The sequence below is a fragment of the Microcaecilia unicolor genome, chromosome 11 (assembly GCF_901765095.1).
Source record: "Microcaecilia unicolor chromosome 11, aMicUni1.1, whole genome shotgun sequence".
Classification (NCBI taxonomy): domain Eukaryota; kingdom Metazoa; phylum Chordata; class Amphibia; order Gymnophiona; family Siphonopidae; genus Microcaecilia; species Microcaecilia unicolor.
In genome coordinates this window covers 4,494,500-4,514,642 of record NC_044041.1, presented here as the reverse complement: position 1 = coordinate 4,514,642, position 20,143 = coordinate 4,494,500, and the positions used below count along the sequence as shown (strand labels likewise).

Here is a 20,143-nt window from a genome sequence, read left to right as displayed (position 1 = left end):
CCATCAAACAGTGTTTTTACGTAGACACGGAGTGGAAACTTCCAAACTGACCATTTACCCAGGTAAGCAGCTTCAGATTTGTCCTCATTATCTAATATAAAACTAAGGGTAAATATTTAATGTATGATGTCTTTTATGCATTTTTTTACACGACTGTTCTGGGAGGGGTGCACTGTAGTGATCATGATTGTTGATTTTATCATGGGGGGGGGGGGGGGGCGCAGAGGTGGAGCTGAGGGTCCTGAAATTTGCCAATGGGGCACAAGGCTAGGGGTGTACCTAGGGCACCTAATACTTTTGCTCCAGCCCTGGTTCTTGGGTAACCATAACAGTGAAGGAAGAACATGAAAGTAAGGATGAGTACTTCAATGCACAAAAAGAATCAAAGATGTGTAAGATGTAGGAAGAATAAGAAAATAGGTTTGTAAACAAGTGCGGGGTCCATGAGCAGCAAATATCAAACCAGTGGAAAAGAAAGCTGAAGGTGATGCCCTCTGTATATTAATCATGATTAAGTGATTCGGTAGCAAGGATAGGAGTTCCCTTCTCACATCTTATTTTTAGCCATTGTAAACCGCTAACGTGGAATCAGAGGGGCAGTGCTAACAAGTAATTAATGAACTTGGATGTGTGGTACCTTTAAGTTCTTGGGCTGCTGCCGGAGTTCCAGGACATGCTTGCGGTGCAACTCCCTCTCTCTCCGCTTGTTGTACTCCAGCTGGTTCTCCAGCTCCGTCTGATGCTGCAGGCGAATCAGGTCCATACGCAGCTTCTGCAAGGTGTGCAGCTGCCGGTACTCAAGCTCCCGTGTGGACTCATCATGCCGGATCAGCATTGCATGCTCCATCTCCTTCTGGGTTTTCTTTTTATTCAGTTCCTGACGGATATGGAAACATTACCAGAAAAAGCAATAAAACAAACCACAGTGTTTGTACAAAGACTTCCATGTTTGGTCATTTACTCAAACCAGCTCTTTTTGTTTTTCGTTATAAGGAAAAATCATTCAAAATATTGTCCAGATTTCATATTATATTTGGAAGCTATGTTAACATTTATAATTGTAAATAAATGTATTAACAGAAAGGGAGTTGAAAGATCAGTAACTGGTTCAAGGAAAGACTCTTCTTTCTTTGTGTCTGTTGTTGAATCAACCAGTAGAAAATGAGACTTTTGGATAGACTGTTAAAATACCATGCATTTACGGGAAGAGTTAGCACCACTTGAAATTATTCTCCAAATTTGAAAGATGGAGAAGCTGTGGGCTGCCCCCCCCCCCCCACAAACTTACCATCACACACGGTTTGATGGAGCTTACCTTCAGCTCCTGAAAAAGTATAAGTGGAAGAAGACACAAACTACCATACACATATTCAATGCCATCTAAGAAATCTTTCTTCGTATTGAAACAAACATGAAGTATTATGTTTCTTCTTTGTCTTGCTATTTTAAATCGAATGCCTCTCAGCTAATCAAATTCATCTGTTGGATTCAACTGCTGCAACTAAAGGAAAGAAAATTATCAGGAAAGACAATTTCTCGTTGCTTGGCGTAAACGGCAGATGAATCTAGAGACTTGTGGGATATAGCAAAGCAGTCCTTAAATACGGTGTGAAACTGAAGCTCCCTCTCCCCTGGCTTTGAAGGAGGCCAGGAAAGATCAGAAAAACATGACCAAAAACTTTAGAATGCTGGAGCCCAACATCCCAAAGTCACCACTAGCCTAAAACTGCCATAATTACCGAACACAGGAACACACCCGTAATGCCAAAGAATGAGAATGATGAACTCCAAGAGAAGGAACAAAAAACTGACAGGGAAGGCGATCTCCCTGTACCTCCGGCAGAACTAAGCCGCCTGTCCGCAGCAAGGCGGAAGGCCAGGCCTCAGCCACCTGTAAGGAATTGACATTGTTTACACTGAACTCCTTGGAGAAGCCCCTGAAAAAAGCCAAATACTCTGCTTGCCACATGTGACCATCATCAAAATGACAAGGCAATTTGTGCAAAAGGAGAGCAGAGAACAATCGCCACAGAATGCAAGAACCCTCTCCACTGCAGGACACCCCACGGGCAAGAACATAAGCGAGGGACTGTCCCAGGCACGGCAGGCTGTAAGGAGGCCTCCGATATACCACTTCTCTGCTGCACAGAGTAGGAGAAAGAGACCATGCAGAAACAGAAGCAGCTGAAAGGAGCACGAAAGCAGCCCACCACAGGAACTGACAACTGTGTTGCTAAAAACCCCTAAACCATCCTCTCAGGCCTGGAATCACCCGAAGCATAACCAGGACTCTCTTGCTAACGAAGGAGAGGGAGTGGGACCAGCACCCAGAGTGAAGAAAATTGGCAGTACCGCTGACAGCACGTGGAACCCCGCATAGAGGCTTACCCAGTGCCAGAATCTAGGTTGACACTGTGGCCGAACAAGTTCCACCACAACAGGGCTCAACTCCAAAAGCACACTGAAGAAATGCGCAGGGAGAACGGCTGAAGAAATGCCCTGTATTGTCAATACAACTGCCACAGCAACCTTCATGTGGGAATAATTACACCGGCCCAGAAAAAACTAAATGGCTGTGGCAGGCTGAAGAAAACATAAGGATCCAGAAGGCGCTGAGGAAAACCACAGTTCAAGTTTTCTGCGCATACCAATGGTGCAGGTCTAAACAGCATAGCTACTGCAAAGAGACCTAAACCCAGTTCCAAAGTGCCAGAGACTGCTGTGTTAATGCCCTTATGCAGCTCCCCAAAAACATTGCCAGAAAGTAAAAACGACCTACTGCAACACTCACCCCAGTGCTGAGGAGGTTGATACTGGTGTCCTTGCAGGCCCGAGTTTGGAGACTTGTGGCAGAGCAATTAAGGCTGCTGAATCACCCAGCTGCCCTAAAGCAGCAGTCTCACCCTCTCTAAGAAACAGCCATTGCTAAAGCAAAGGCTAGAAGGAGAATGGAGGACAGGGCTGAAGAGGGGAGGCGGAGGGACCTGGGGTGACCAGGTGTACCCCCCCTAAAAGCCAGCATCACTCAGCTGGACACCCTTAAGCTCTACTGAACTGGAAGACCAGAACAGGAGCCAACAACAGATGAGACCAGGAGCTTGTAAGAGACCATCCCATCCGGGTGCTTGTGCTCCACAAAGCTCTCTATTTCAATGGCAAAAGCTGGACCGGGCGACGAGGATTGGCGTCACCCACTTGTGAGAAGATTGAAGCCTGCTTGTCCTCGGAGAATGACAGGTATATTTAGGTGCTCACGTTACAGAGCGAGGGGTCTAGTGCCCAGATTCATGCCCTGAAACTGTAGAGTTTTAGGAGGAGAAATGAATAGGGGAAAAAGTCTTCCAATTGTTCAGAATGGAAGCTCATGATGGCAGCAGAACTGAGCACTGGTTGTGATGAAGCCTGAAGTTCAGAGGGGATGTAGAAAAGCCTCAGCTCAGTTTTCAGAAGTTATGCAGGATAGCATCTTAAAAAATGTGTGAAAAAAAAGATGACTTGAGCATAACAAACTTGACAAGAGCGCAGCACTTCCTGTCATATGAACTCTTGAAATGGTACACAGAAGTCTAACTTTCACTTGCATTTTTCTTGGGTGGGGAAGTAAATGAAAATGAGTCAGTTTATTTTGTAGATGAAGGAAGAGAATAAACCATTACCTCTCGAACATGCTGCTGTTCCACCTCATGCCTCTTGATCATGATATCCCGCTTGAAGATGCGGCACTGTTTGTCGTAGTGCAGTCGCTGATGGCTGAGAAGATGGGCCTCCTCCTCAGCCTGGGTGTGCTGGAGGTTCTCTTTATGCTTGGATATACGCTCTTGTTTTTCCTTCTTAGGTGTGCTGTGATCCTCATTCATTTCCTGTGCACACAAAAGCATCAAATATATAATAAATGGAAGGCAGGTATTTATCTGTGGTAAAATATGCCCCACAAAATTTTTCATAAGTAGCCATTTTCAATTTTATAATTGGGAGGTGTGCATGGGGACATCGAAGCATATCATTGATGTTCTAACAGGATGGGTGTGGATAGGATATGGATAAAACCATACAAGAACGTAAGACCTTTGAAGTCAGAATGATTGAATATTTTAACACCCAACAGAAAGGACTTAACAAGGATCTGGGGTTCCTAGCCCATTATAAACCATAAAGCTGTATGTCTCTGTTGATCACCCTCCCCTCACCTATCCACACCCACCCTGTTAGAATATCAATGATATGCTTTGATGTCCCCATGCATACCTCCGACCCACCCCCATCCTCCCACCCTGTCAGACTGTCATAGTAATGCTTGAATGTTTTCACTTATATACACTGTCAGCTAGCACATTTGCTTATTTCCGATCTGACGAAGAAGGGCAACCTTCGAAAGCTAATCAAGAAATGTATTAAGTTATGTCCAATAAAAAAAGGTATCATCTTATTTTCTTTTCCATGTTTTATTTTGTTTGATTTCTATTGATAACCAAGGAGATGAAAGGTAACTTTAAAACCATACAAGAACGTAAGACCTTTGAAGTCAGAATGATTGAATATTTTAACACCCAACAGAAAGGACTTAACAAGGATCTGGGGTTCCTAGCCCATTATAAACCATAAAACTGTATGTCTCTGTTGATCACCCCACCCCTCACCTATCCACACCCATCCTGTTAGAATATCAATGATATGCTTTGATGTCCCCATGCATACCTCCTACCCACCCCCAAATATAAAAAAATATAAAAAAAAAAAATACAATGAGAGGGGTTTGAAGTTTTATGAATGTTATCACATTAAATAGCTCTCTTAGGCAGGGCCAGTGAAAGGTGCTGTCAGTGAACCTTCAGTCTAGCATATCCCTCAAATAACTTTCAGGTTCCTTTCCTTCCTATTGACCCCAGTACTCACAGAATGATCTTACATTGATAGTTCTTTGCATTAGTGTGGCAATCAGGTATGTTTTGACTGCTACTACTGGTCACCACCTCAGCTACCAAATAGTTAAGGCTGGCCCTGCCTCTAGAGGATGTACACCGATTCAGAAAATACAGATTTCTTAGTGCATAGGAAATATGGCAGGCAGTGCATACCTCTTTAATCTTCTCCTTACAAAGCTTGTATTGCTTTTTCTGGCCTTCCAAGAAGTTAGTCAGGTCTCTCTTCTGCTGAGCCATGATCTGCTGCTGGAATTTCTTCTCATCTGCCGCAGTTACCTTTGACTACAAAGAAGAAACAATCAACCTTAATACCAGGATGTCCTTATCCTTGTGATGTGGTATTGTTAGAAACGTCTATTGGCAATTCAATGGGTTAAAAATCAAAGTAAAAATAAATAATGATGCCCAAAAGGTCCTCTATTTTGGTAAATAACCCAAATCATTTCTCTCTCAGTTTTAGTGTTTCTCAGACTGTAGGGCGCAAGTTCCTCTACAGTTTACGTGCGTTAGAAAAAGGAATAAAATGTAAGCCAGGAGTTCCTATGCCTGTTATATTCTACCTTGGCCACTGGGCGTCTGTTGAGAAGAGCAGATAAATCGAAGTTACTTGAATAAATAAAGTGAAATGCTCTACTGTACAGATCACTAAGTACCACTGAAGAAAAGACTTCAACTCCACTAGCCAGCTCCCTCTCTAGATCTAGGAATTAGGTATTCTCTGATTGCTTGTTATGTGGCAGTTTATTTCTTGAGGTAGGGTCTGGGAAGAAATATTGCATTAAGAAAGGAAAGAATAAATTTATATAAACATTTAAAAATAAAATCCTGAAAGCCACTTATCTAGTTTGTTGTTGGAGGGTATGGGACCCAAAAGGTCTTAAAATGCTCTGCTGGATCAGCGGGTAAGACACATCCAGCACACTGAAGGCAGCAGCTCTACTGGTTGGAAGATGAAAGCAGTAGTAATGGGATGGAAGCAGGTGGGAGGGAGGGAGGGGGTGACTGCCTTAACAATCCTAAGCTCATGGTGAGTTACAATTAAAATCAAATCTAAAGCAAAAGCAAAAAACTGAAGACAGAAGGGTCGACATAAAAAGCTACGTAGCGGAGCCAGGCACTGATGGCTATGCAGCTTCTACAGTGAGATTAACAAGAAAATATTCTGCAGTGATACAGTAAGCTACTGAGATGCAAATTCAAAATGCTCAGGATTTGTGTGCTAATCAGGGAAAGTGTGCACAAAGTTCACTGTGCGTACGTTGGAAGGAAACATCACATCTGCTTATGAACTGGAATGTTATGTGCATAAATAGTTTATTTCCCATATCATTTTTTGAGAAGCAAATATTCCGGTTCATTTGCAGGTGTGTGCTGGTACTTTTGTTTTCTTCAGGTACACGCACAGAACTATTACCTCCTATTCAAGAAAGATATAGTGGAACTAGGAAAGGTGCAGCGAAGGGCGACTAAAATGATAGCGGGGATGGGACAACTTCCCTATGAAGAAAGACTAAGGAGGCTAGGGTTTTTCAGCTTGGAGAAGAGACGGCTGAGGGGAGACATGATAGAGGTATATAAAATAATGAGTGGAGTGGAACAGGTGGATGTGAAACGTCTGTTCACGCTTTCCAAAAATACTAGGACTAGGGGGCATGCGATGAAACTACAGTGTAGTAAATTTAAAACAAATCGGAGAAAAGTTTTCTTCACCAAACGCGCAATTAAACTCTGGAATTCGTTGCCGGAGAACGTGGTGAAGGCGGTTAGCTTGGCAGAGTTTAAAAAGGGGTTAGACGGTTTCCTAAAGGACAAGTCCATAAACCGCTACTAAATGGACTTGGGAAAAATCCACAATTCCAGGAATAACATGTATAGAATGTTTGTACGTTTGGGAAGCTTGCCAGGTGCCCTTGGCCTGGATTGGCTGCTGTCGTGGATAGGATGCTGGGCTCGATGGACCTTTGGTCTTTTCCCAGTGTGGCATTACTTATGTACTTATGATCCTGGAGGCACTCCAGTTAGGTTTTCAGGATATCCACTGCATGCAAATCTCTCTCATGAATATCCATTGTGGATTTCCTGAAAACTTGACTGGTTGGGGTGCCTCCAGGACCAGGTTTGGGAACTACTGCTCAATGGTTTACCTCCCAATACTTGATGAAGAGCTAAGGGAGGAGGTGGTGTCCTCTCTCATTTCTCCAACTTGGGGACAAAGGAAAAGGACAGCACAGACATAGAAGGAATAGCTGCAAAGGTCAAAAATTGACCTCTGGCGTGGATGTTGTTCACAAATACTCTCCTAGAAGCCCAGACATATTCTACGTATTGAAAAAAAGGTAGAAGGAAGGCCAAATGACAGCTGGCATAGTTAAAACGTGAGGTAAAGTAAACTACTAGAGCTAGAAGAACATCCTTCAGAAAATGGAAGAAGGATCCGACTGAGGATAATAGGAAACAGCATAAGAAATGGCAAGTCAAATGCAAAATGCTGATAAGGAAGGAAGGAAATAAAAGAGAGTCTTTGAAAAGAAGACTGCCTTGGAGGCAAAAACACATAATACAATAACGTAATATAATAAAAGTCCCAATTATCCAATATAAAGAGGACCGAAAACAGTTTATTCAAAGAAAACATTCTTTATGCATAAAGAACAGGCATAGGGTATCTAACTAAAATACAGTATTGTTTATTAACACTAACCAGCAGGGTGTGAAGTCAGAAAACAGAAAGAGATCCTGTGCACTTCTCAACAACAATGCAATGTCATCATGGGGGGGGGGGGGGGGGGGTGTAATGGGGCAATGTGACAAAACTAAATTGTAGCAGATCAGCTGGACCAGGTATTATACATCCCAGAGTACTGACAGAAATAAAAAAGGAACTTGCAGAGCTATTAATATGTAATTTATCTTTAAAATCAAGTGTGATACTGGAAGATTGAAAGATGGCCAATATAATGTCAATTTTTTAAAAATGTTCCGGAGCTGACCAAGGAAATTATAGACCAGTGAGCCTGATGTTGGTGTCAGGCAAAATGGTAGCGACTACTAAGAACAAAGTTACTGAGCATAAACATAGGCATGGATTAATGGGGCAAAGCCAACATGGATTTAGCAAAGGAAAATCTTGCCTCGCTAATCTGTTACATATCTCTGAAGGGGTGAATACATACATGGATAAAGGTCAGCTGGTTGATATTGTGTATCTGGATTTTCAAAAGGCATTTAACAAAGTACTTTATGAAAGACTTCTGAGGAAATTAAAGAGTCATGGGATAAGAGGCAGTGTGCAATTGTGAATTAAGTACTCGTTAAAAGATAGAAAACAGAGAGTAGGGTTAAATGGTCAGTATTCTCAATGGAGAAGGGTAGATAGTGGGGTTCCCCAGGGCTCTGTGCTGGAACTGCTGCTTTTTAACATTATTATTCCCATAGAGATGGGAATAATGAGTGAGGTGATTAAATATAGTTGTTAAATCACAAGAGGATTGTGAAAAACTGCAAGAGGATCTTACGAAACAGGGCATCTAAATGGTAGATGAAATGTAATGTAAGAGTGCAAAGCGATCCATGTGGGGAAAAGGAACCCAAACTAAAGCTACATAATGCAAGGTTCCACATTAGGAGTCATTCCCAGGAAAAGGATTTAGATGTCATCACTGACGATATGTTGAAGTCTCCTGCTTAGAATGTTAGAAGTTAAGAAAGCAATGGAGAACAAAATTGAGATTATAGTGCCTTTTGGTGTGACTACACCTCAAATACTGTGTGCAATTTTGGTTATCGCAAAAAAGAAAAAAGTGAAATTAGAAAAAGGTACTGCGAAGGGCAATGAAAATAATAAAGGGGTCAGGGCGACTTCACTATGCAGACAGGCTAAAAAGGGTATGGCTCTTCAGCTTGGAGAAAAGATGACGTACAGAGAGATATGATAGAGATGTATTAAAAAAAAAAAACTGAGTAGAGTGGAATGGGTAGACAAATCACTTGTTCGCTGTTTTCAAAAATACAAGGACCAAGGGGCAAATTCTGAAGCCCCTAAGCAGTAAATTTGAAACAAGTCGACGAAAAATTTCCTTGTGTATTAAACTCAAATTCTTTGCCAGAGAATGTGATAAAAGCAGTTAGCTTAGCAGGTTTTAAAAATAGTTTAGACAAGTTCCTGTAATAAAAGTCCATAAACCATTATTAAGATGGATAAAGGAATCCTGTTCAGAAGGAATAGATCCTAAGGAGCTTAGCCGAGATTGGGTGGCACAGCTGGTGGCAGGAGGCGGGGACAGTGCTGCGCAGACTTATACGGTCAGTGCCAGAGCCGGTGGTGGGAGGTGGGGCTGGTGGTTGGGAGGCGGGGATAGTGCTGGGCAGACTTACAAGGTCTGTGCCATGAAAAGAACACGTACAAATCAAGGTAAGGTATACACAAAAAGTAGCACATATGAGTTTATCTTGCTGGGCAGACTGGATGGACCGGGCAGGTCTTTTTCTGCCGTCATCTACTATGTTACTATGATTTAGGAAAATCCACTGCTTATCCCACTATATAAAGAATCTGCAGGCCTCACCACATACCCAAAAGAAAGCCGTAGCATGATGGTGGAAACATTGGTTCCAGTTACTCAGACATGGTAAAACCTGGACAACTGCAACAAAGCATTGAGAATCCTGCTCAAGACTTGCCTCCTTGTCCATGACAATGATCTGCTTCTTGGCCAGCTTCTCCAGCTCAATGGATGAGTTGTTGGCATGAGTTTCCACCTCCTTCTGCAGCTTGAGGCGGTGCTCATCCATCTCAGCCTTCAGCTTGTTCTCCAGGGCGATCAACTGCTTCTGGTGCTGGCGCCGCATCCGCTTATAACCTGACATCTGTTCCCGTAACTCGTTCTCCTGCTCATGCTCATGGATCTGCCTTGTAACCTAAACCCAAACAATACAAATACATTTAATCAACAGCACTAAATATTTTTTTTTTGTACTTTTATTTTATGATGGTTATGAGCACTGGTGTGCTGGTAAATGTTTAACAATGGTCTCTCTCTGCAAAAAAAACACACACAAAAAATGTTATATATGAATGTACCGTACGTAACTAGACATATTTTACTTGTAAAAAGGATATGTGTAGTAACCAATTTACAAACATTAAAACATACAGTATTTTTTTACTGTAAATTCTATATGGCCAACTGATTTTTGCAGGTTGGAAAACAAAAAGAGCAGATTGTGTGGAAATGAAATGCAATTTATTTAAACAATACAACAATATTTATATGAGTACAAACAGCCCGACACAGGCCGTGTTTCGCCCAACTGGGCTGCTTCAGGGGCTATAAAAGATATTTAAAAAAATAAATAAAATTGGTGAGTAATCTGCTATATTACATATCTAGGTAACATATATAAAATATATACACATACATGTATATGCACGTACAACAGATATATCATGTATATACATACATAAATTTAAAATCATATGTATCTCATAAAACATGCCCTAGATTTGGCAACAAAGGATTTTCTGTATAGGTGGGTGTCTTAGCCTATGTCAATCTAATTTACTCTTATGTATACATAGGGTATAGCTGTTCCTTTTCTTTTGATTTCTTTTGAGTTCTGTTTTATCAATATTTGATATAATTTTAGATGATGTTCTCTATATATGTATTGCCCAAGCGATAAGTATTATATCTAGGGCATGTTTTATGAGATACATATGATTTTAAATTTATGTATGTATATACATGATATATCTGTTGTACGTGCATATACATGTATGTGTATATATTTTATACAGTGGTGGAAATAAGTATTTGATCCCTTGCTGATTTTGTAAGTTTGCCCACTGACAAAGACATGAGCAGCCCATAATTGAAGGGTAGGTTATTGGTAACAGTGAGAGATAGCACATCACAAATTAAATCCGGAAAATCACATTGTGGAAAGTATATGAATTTATTTGCATTCTGCAGAGGGAAATAAGTATTTGATCCCCCACCAACCAGTAAGAGATCTGGCCCCTACAGACCAGGTAGATGCTCCAAATCAACTCGTTACCTGCATGACAGACAGCTGTGGGCAATGGTCACCTGTATGAAAGACACCTGTCCACAGACTCAGTGAATCAGTCAGACTCTAACCTCTACAAAATGGCCAAGAGCAAGGAGCTGTCTAAGGATGTCAGGGACAAGATCATACACCTGCACAAGGCTGGAATGGGCTACAAAACCATCAGTAAGACGCTGGGCGAGAAGGAGACAACTGTTGGTGCCATAGTAAGAAAATGGAAGAAGTACAAAATGACTGTCAATCGACAAAGATCTGGGGCTCCACGCAAAATCTCACCTCGTGGGGTATCCTTGATCATGAGGAAGGTTAGAAATCAGCCTACAACTACAAGGGGGGAACCTGTCAATGATCTCAAGGCAGCTGGGACCACTGTCACCATGAAAACCATTGGTAACACATTACGACATAACGGATTGCAATCCTGCAGTGCCCGCAAGGTCCCCCTGCTCCGGAAGGCACATGTGACGGCCCGTCTGAAGTTTGCCAGTGAACACCTGGATGATGCCGAGAGTGATTGGGAGAAGGTGCTGTGGTCAGATGAGACAAAAATTGAGCTCTTTGGCATGAACTCAACTCGCCGTGTTTGGAGGAAGAGAAATGCTGCCTATGACCCAAAGAACACCGTCCCCACTGTCAAGCATGGAGGTGGAAATGTTATGTTTTGGGGGTGTTTCTCTGCTAAGGGCACAGGACTACTTCACCGCATCAATGGGAGAATGGATGGGGCCATGTACCGTACAATTCTGAGTGACAACCTCCTTCCCTCCGCCAGGGCCTTAAAAATGGGTCGTGGCTGGGTCTTCCAGCACGACAATGACCCAAAACATACAGCCAAGGCAACAAAGGAGTGGCTCAGGAAGAAGCACATTAGGGTCATGGAGTGGCCTAGCCAGTCACCAGACCTTAATCCCATTGAAAACTTATGGAGGGAGCTGAAGCTGCGAGTTGCCAAGCGACAGCCCAGAACTCTTAATGATTTAGAGATGATCTGCAAAGAGGAGTGGACCAAAATTCCTCCTGACATGTGTGCAAACCTCATCATCAACTACAGAAGACGTCTGACCGCTGTGCTTGCCAACAAGGGTTTTGCCACCAAGTATTAGGTCTTGTTTGCCAGAGGGATTAAATACTTATTTCCCTCTGCAGAATGCAAATAAATTCATATACTTTCCACAATGTGATTTTCCGGATTTAATTTGTGATGTGCTATCTCTCACTGTTACCAATAACCTACCCTTCAATTATGGGCTGCTCATGTCTTTGTCAGTGGGCAAACTTACAAAATCAGCAAGGGATCAAATACTTATTTCCACCACTGTATATGTTACCTAGATATGTAATATTATAGCAGATTACTCACCAATTTTATTTATTTTTTTAAATATCTTTTATAGCCCCTGAAGCAGCCCAGTTGGGCGAAACACGGCCTGTGTCGGGCTGTTTGTACTCATATAAATATTGTTGTATTGTTTAAATAAATTGCATTTCATTTCCACACGATCTGCTCTTTTTGTTTTCCATCTTGGAGTTTGCAGACCGTCTGCCTTCGTGCTTTCTTCAACTGATTTTTGCAGAATGCTTTGTTTGATTTTTGCTGCGCTCTTGTATGTGTAGCCAACCTATGTTTGCTATTCATCCAAGATTTAACAAATGGAGTTGCATCCCAATCTGCTAACTTTTCCCAATAAATGTATTGACATTAAATGTGATATATTAGACCTGCAAATCGGGGAGAAGAGACGAGTCATGAGAAGGGACAAGATGACAGCGTGCGTCTCGGGGAAGTTCTGGGATGCTGGTGGGTCCAGATCGACACAGAGAAAAATTGTTCCTAAAGTAAAGATGAGCTCAGAAAAATCGAGAAGGATTTCATTCCTACACACAAAGAAAACCTCTAAGAACATACCAGTTAGTGACCATCTATGAACCTCTCGGTGGCCATCTACCTGCCCAGAGTCCTCCAAGATGTCCAAGTACTGCCTTCTCCTCCCGTCAATAATTCAGCGCACTCGCATTTGCTGTGCCTGGGCTGATGCAGCATGGGCCAGCTGTACATAGAAGACGCCACACCTGCGTCAGTAGATCAGGTGACCTCTGACGCTGCTGGCCTGTGCATGCATCAGGCCAGAGAAAGTGCAGCTGCACTGAATTATTGAAGGGAGGAGGAGGTGGTACTTGGGCATCTTGAGAGGCTCTGAGTAAGCAGTTGGTCACTAAGAGGCTCGCAGACTCCTGAACCCTGGGGACCTGCAGGGGATTCCTGCAGACTCCTGCAAAACCTCATTCCCATGCAGCGGCTCGCCGCGGCATAACAACTGGCTCACAAAATTTGTGGAAACTTAACTAGCTCTCGCAAGCCGGTGCCAGCTGGCTCTAGTACACTACTGGTTATGAGACAGTACTACTACTACTTAACATTTCTAGAGCGCTACTAGGGTTACGCAGCACTGTACAGTTTAACAAAGAAAGACAGTCCCTGCTCGAAGGAGCTTACAATCTAAATGTCAAGTTGGGGCAGTCAAGATTTCCTGAATAGAGGTGTAGTGGTTAGGTGCCGAAGGCGACATTGAAGAGGTGGGCTTTGAGCAAGGATTTGAAGATGGGCAGGGAGTGGCCTGGCGTATGGGCTGAGGGAGTTTATTCCAAGCATGGGGTGAGGTGAGGCAGAAAGGGCGGAGCTTGGAGTTGGCGGTGGTGGAGAACCAAGGCTAATGTACATAAAAATTTGTGTCAAAACCATTTTCCCTCCAGTTTTCATATAAAGAAACACAAGGTCTCCAGACTAATCTCCAGACTCTCCTCCATTCAACTACAGATCTAAAACTCACACGAACAAATCAGAACATACAGAGTGCACAAGGACAGTACAAAAACCTCATGTTGGTGTATACAGGGCATCTCCTTTCTGCTTTGGCCTATTTTAATGATCTCTGTAATGTATTTCCTACACCGCAGTCCATACACTAAGGCTCCTCTCAACATGTGTCCTCCTCCTCCCACCCCCAGCCTGCAACTGGATATTTCCCAGGATACTGCTTTGAGGTATATCAATCCTAAACTTTGGAATTCTCTACCTCTGGATATCAGACAGAAACCATCTTGCCGTAAGTTTAAACGGCTAATCAAGATCTGTCTTTTCCAACAAACTTTTGGGTGCAGCAGATCATTTTCATGCCTCTCCCTACTAGTTTAGAGTTATTTCTCCCTTTCACCTTCTCTCTCTCTCACACATAGAAACATCATGGCAGAAACTCCTCCTTTTCCTAAGAGATCCCCACGTGCCTGTCCCATACTTTCTTAAATTCTGACACAGTCCTCATCTCCACAACCTCCACCGGAAGGCCATTCCACGAAAAAGTATTTTTTTTTAAGAATCCTCTTAATCCTATTTCCTCTTAACTTCATGTTCCTCCATTTGAAAAAGGCTCACCTCCTGCACATTAATGCCACTGAGGTATTTAAACATCTCTATCGCATTCCCCTCTCTCCCAGCCTATACATCTTGAGGTTCATGAGCCTGTCCCTATATGTTTTATGACAGAGGCCGCTGATCAATTTTGAAGCTGCCCTCTGGACAGACTCTAAATGGGGTCTCACCAGAAACTTATTCTGTTGTGTTTTTTTTTGTTTGTTTGATGGAATTATGTAAAACTAGTAAAAAAAGGCCCGTTTCTGCCTCAAATGAAACGGGCGCTAGCGGGCATGAGACTCCCTTCCCCTCCCCTTACGCAACTATCGGTGGTGGTGTAGAGGTACCTGTTCGCTCGGGCCAGGAACGCAACAGCCCCCTGTTTCCTGGCCGTACCACTGCTGCTAGCTGGCCTGCTGCATCCTGTGCGAGTCCGGCTCTCGGCGTTTCAAAATGGCCGCCGAGAGTTGAAGTCTCGCGATGCTGCTTCAACTCTCGGCGGCCATTTTCAAACAGCAAGAGCCGGACTCACACAGCATGCAGCAGGGCAACTACCAGCAACAGTACGGCCAGGAAACAGGGGGCTCTTGCGTTCCTGGCCCGAGCGAAGAGGTACCTCTAGGCCACCAGGGATAGTAGCGTAAGGGGAGGGGCGGGGTGACGGGGGGAGGGAAGGTGATGGGGGGAAGAGGAGGCGAGCGGGGGAGGTGCGTTAGCGTGAACGGGGCGATGGGGCTAAAGGGGCGAGGTGATGGGCACGTCGTCGTCGGCTGGTTATTGTCCGGCTGTCTGGAGGGATTCGTTGGAAGGGGAGGAGTAGGGACGTTGTTCAGTACTTGTTCCACGTCCTCGGCAGCTGCAATTCGTTGGAAGGGGAGGAGTTACTCCTCCCCGTTTGTTTGCGTGGTTGTCTACTTGTTCCGCTCTCGACGTCATCACATGTGACACGAGGGCGGGGCATGGAGACATGGTGAGTGTTGTGGCTTCACCACCATGAACTTATGAACCGGTGTTTGAGTGCCTGCAGTGACGTCAGTGTCCTCAGAACGTTGAGGGTGCGTTTTATTATAAGTAGATGTTTTCCTTTAATTTTTGTTTCTTCGTGACTGATCATTGTATACTTTCTATTTTCTTCGTTTGATTTCATTAGCCGTTCTATTACAATGGAAACTTTTGAATAAATAATGAAATGTTGATCATGCTGGTCTGAGCAGCTAATCTATAAGGAGGTATAGAAGCTGAAGGAAGTGGCTGGAAGAGAGAAGGGATTTTTTGGATTTAGCTCATACCTTTTTCAGTTGTAGTTCAAGGTCAGTTACACTGAGGTACATTAGGTACTTCCCTGCCCCTGGAGGGCTCACAATCTAACTTTGTACCTGAGCCAATGGAAACTTAAGTGACTGCCCAACAACACAAGGAGCCACAACAAGATCTGAACCAACATTCCCTGGTTCTCAATCTGCTGTTCTAACTACTGGGCTGCTCCTCCACTACTGCTAGAAACCACAGGAAAAGGGAGATAATTTTCTTTGCCTCTGTTGGTTAAAGACCAAGATCTAAATGAGAATTAGGAAACATTGCAGTTGGTCACCTGAGCCCTTTGGGGAGTAAGAGGTCCTCTGCCAATTGCTTCACACCAGAAATCCCAGCCTCGGTATTCTCAGCACTTGTCTCGGGGAATGGATAGATTCAAGACCCACTAGTATTATCCATATGTTACTGACTTCATGGTGTACGGTGCCACATTGAGGTTTTCAACTGATCTTTATCTCACTTTTCATCTGAGATTTCATCTTCCCATCCATGGACTCTACAGGCCACCATAGAGGAAATACATCTTGCTCTACTGACAGCAATACAAAATTCCTCAGACTCAAAGATTTTACCTGCTTTTTCTCTGAAACAGATTCTTATACGGTCAAGTGCCCTGCAAGCTTAAGCCTGCAAATTAAGCTGACCTTTGGTGACATTTTAGCCCAGGTTTAACAGTTTGCCGAACAGAGGTAAAGATGGTAGATTTCATGACCATCCCCTGTGGCCCATCTTTCTGATGCAGATAGGACAACTTTTAAAAACTGGGTTTCCTTAGTTATATTGAACAGCAGGCAGGCTAATTTAAATTACTTGGATCCAAAAGCAAAAAAGGAATTTGGGGGGATGGACAGGAAAAGTGAATAAATGAAGGGAAACAAATGACTGCGGAGGTGAGAGCTGGAGAACATATGGTTTGGACAGAAGAGGGAAAAATATACACACACACTCATACAAGGGCTTACAGCATGCACACTCAGCTTTTCTAGGCCATTGCAAGCTCCGAGAGAGCTATGCCACTCTAATGCCTTCAGTTCATGTCATCCACTTGTAGAGCTGATTCATCTTGCTTATCAGAGAATGAATGCTGCTATGAGGAATAGAACCTACTGAAGTTTATTGTCCAAGAGGGCAATGTGGTTTGTATGACTGCAAAGTAACTGACAAATGTGAAATATTGAAGTACTAATCAGATTTGTTTTGGATTAGATAAGGAGCCAGGAGCAGAATGGAAGAGACTGTACACATCTGGAGAGCACCACAAATCCTGGATGCTTAAAATAAAGCCCCCAGGATGGTTAATTAATGCAACATAAAATTTAAATCCTATATAATATATGAGCTATTAACAACATCACAGAAGTTGAAGTACAAGATCTATCAACAGACCTCAGTCTGGCACACAGGTTCTTCCTCTGCCCTTTTGTTTTCAAGGAAAAGTACATCAAGGAAGGTCTCCATGACTACAGTTCACAGGCAACAAACCTAAAATAAATTGCTAATTAGTTTGCTTGCTGATACAACACTCTGCAGCTAATGCTGTGAATGGTAGTACGTCAGGGTATGAGGTAAGTGCAGCCCATGAGAAACCAAGCAACAATAGGAATTTTTCATCTGAAGTTCATGTGCCACATGAGTCTAAGAAATGAAGTTTATTCCTGAAGTTTGGGGAAGCACTCTTAATACCAGATTCTGGGTCTAGATTAGTTGGCAGCATCCTATGTCAAAGTGAAAACCAGGGACATAGCTACCATTTAGCGAGCCCTGCAAAATGCCCTGAGCCACCCAAAGTTGTACCCTCCCTTCCTTTTCTACCCTTCCCATCCCACACCCAAGACCAGCATCTATCTAGCCCCACTGGTCCTTTTAAACACTGCAGTGCCTTGCCTGCAGAGGCCACGGTGAAAGCAGCATCTCTTTAGCTGGCAGTGGATGGAGCATAGGGACACTGATGCAGAGGGGCAATTCTGAACACAAGGGGAGGGATAGGGAACAGAGGGTATACGATGGAGAGGAGGGCCAGGGACACATAGGAAAGAAGAATGGTGGAAATAGAAAAGAAATGCTAAAAGGACAGGAGACCCTGGAGAGAGTTAAAAAAAAAAGCAGAAGAGACAGTAGGACCAAAGCAACATTCAGACAAAAATAGGAAAAAAGTATTTTGTTTTCTAATTGTAATATGTCAGCTTTGTGAAATGCGCCTTACTTTCCTCCTCTGGATCAAACAACAACTTTGGGAATACATCCTCAATGTGTATAAAGCACACAAGTTGTGGAACACTGCACCGACTTTTAGTTTATTGATATTTAGAATACTACCTTTACTGACATTACAGGCAAAGGTACTCCAGTAAAAATGAAAGAAAGATCACACAACAATCTTCATCAGTGTACAGCGCTGCATACATCTAGTAGTGTTTAGAAATTGTGCTTGTTCCTTCTGGTTGTCCATTTTTTGAGTCAACTGTTGTGCTGTTTTCCTCTTGAAGTGCATTTCTTGGCATTGTTTTCCCTTGTATGCTCCAGGAACTGTTGATGTTGTTCCTTTTTTTTGATGGCAATCCATTTTAGTCAAGCATAAATGTCACGTTCAGCATGTCAGTTGTGTACAAAATTTTTTTTTCTATTGTTAGGCAGATACAATCTTCATCCCTCCTGACCCTGGATCGGGTGGATGTGAAGCGACTGTTCACGCTATCCAAAAATACTAGGACTAGAGGGCATGAGTTGAAGCTACAGTGTGGTAAATTTAAAACGAATCGGAGAAAATTTTTCTTCACCCAACGTGTAATTAGACTCTGGAATTCGTTGCCGGAGAACGTGGTACGGGCGGTTAGCTTGACGGAGTTTAAAAAGGGGTTAGATAGATTCCTAAAGGACAAGTCCATAGACCGCTATTAAATGGACTTGGAAAATTCCGCATTTTTAGGTATAACTTGTCTGGAATGTTTTTACGTTTGGGGAGCGTGCCAGGTGCCCTTGACCTGGATTGGCCACTGTCGGTGACAGGATGCTGGGCTAGATGGACCTTTGGTCTTTCCCAGTATGGCACTACTTATGTACTTATGTACCTTATTTGATCACTATACAACCTTGTATTTGTTCTCAACCGACTTGGCGAATGCCTTGACGGTACTGTGTAAGCTACATTGAGCCTGCAAATAGGTGGGAAAATGTGGGGTACAAATGTAACAAATAAATGATAAGTAGTAGTATCATCAATAAGCACTCACCAACTTCAACACTAAATAGAATAAAAAGTATATGTTGCATCTGCAGGATAAGCTCTCAAGTGCGTAATCTAATGCCTCATCATTTTAAACTGAATTTTAAAACTTTGAAAAGATACCTCTTCTCATTATCAAACTAGGAAGATTTTTTCTATTGAAAAGGTGCTGTAAAGAAAAAAAAGCACACTGTCTAGTCAACTCAAACTTAGCTAACTTCGGACTCAGAAGCACTAACCAATGATCATTTAAAGGCTGAAGGACTCTGCCAGCACATAAGAATAGCCATACTGTGTCAGAACAATGGTCCATCTTGCCCAAACCTTTTTAAAACCCAGATACCCTAACTGCTGTTACCACATCCTCCAGAATCGAGTTCAGAGCTTAACTATTCTTTGAGTGAAAAACTATTTCCTCCTATTTGTTTTAAAAGTAATTTCATGTAATTTCATCGAGTGTCTCTTGGTCTTTATACTTTTTGACAGAATGAAAAAGCGATTCACTTCTACCCGTTCTATACCACTCAGAATTTTTCAGACCTCAATCCACATGTGTTTTGACAACTCTGCATAGATCTATGTCATCTGCAAATTATCACCTCACTCATCGTTCCATTTTCCAGATCATTTATAAATATGTTAAATAGCACCAGTCCCTGTACAGATCTCTGATGCACTTGACTATTCACACTCTTCCACTGAGAAAATGGCCATTTAACCCTGCCCCCTGTTTTCTGTCATAAGTACATAAGTATTGCCTTATTGGGAAAGACCAAAGGTCCATCAAGCCCAGCATCCTGTTTCCAACAGTGGCCAATCCAGGTCACAAATACCTGGCAAGATCCCAAAAAAGTACAAAACATTTTATACTGCTTATCCCAGAAATAATGGATTTTCCCCAAGTCCATTTAATAACGGTCTATGGACTTTTCCTTTAGGAAGCCGTCCAAACCTTTTTAAAACTCCGCCAAGCTAACCGCCTTTAGCACATTCTCTGGCAACGAATTCCAGAGTTTAATTACACGTTGAGTGAAGAAACCTTTTCTCTGATTCATTTTAAATTTACTACATTGTAGCTTCATCGCATGCCCCCTAGTCCTAGTATTTTTGGAAAGTGTAAACAGATGCTTCACATCTACACGTTCCACTACACTCATTATTTTATGGACCTCTATCATATCTCCCCTCAGTCGCCTTTTCTCCAAG

At 42.8% G+C, this 20,143-nt stretch overlaps 1 protein-coding gene across 3 annotated transcripts in view; it reads right to left on the bottom strand.

Moving 5' to 3' along the window:
* The window catches only part of TAOK3 (TAO kinase 3), a 188,713-nt gene that overhangs the window by 29,378 nt on the left and 139,192 nt on the right, over window positions 1–20,143 (bottom strand). For all 3 annotated transcript variants that reach the window (XM_030220132.1, XM_030220130.1, XM_030220131.1), the window contains 4 exons: window positions 9,603–9,839; window positions 5,076–5,204; window positions 3,657–3,860; window positions 638–877 (listed from right to left, as the gene is read on the bottom strand). In XM_030220132.1, the coding sequence (XP_030075992.1) occupies window positions 638–877; window positions 3,657–3,860; window positions 5,076–5,204; window positions 9,603–9,839 (810 nt within the window). The remainder of the gene's footprint in view (window positions 1–637; window positions 878–3,656; window positions 3,861–5,075; window positions 5,205–9,602; window positions 9,840–20,143) is intronic.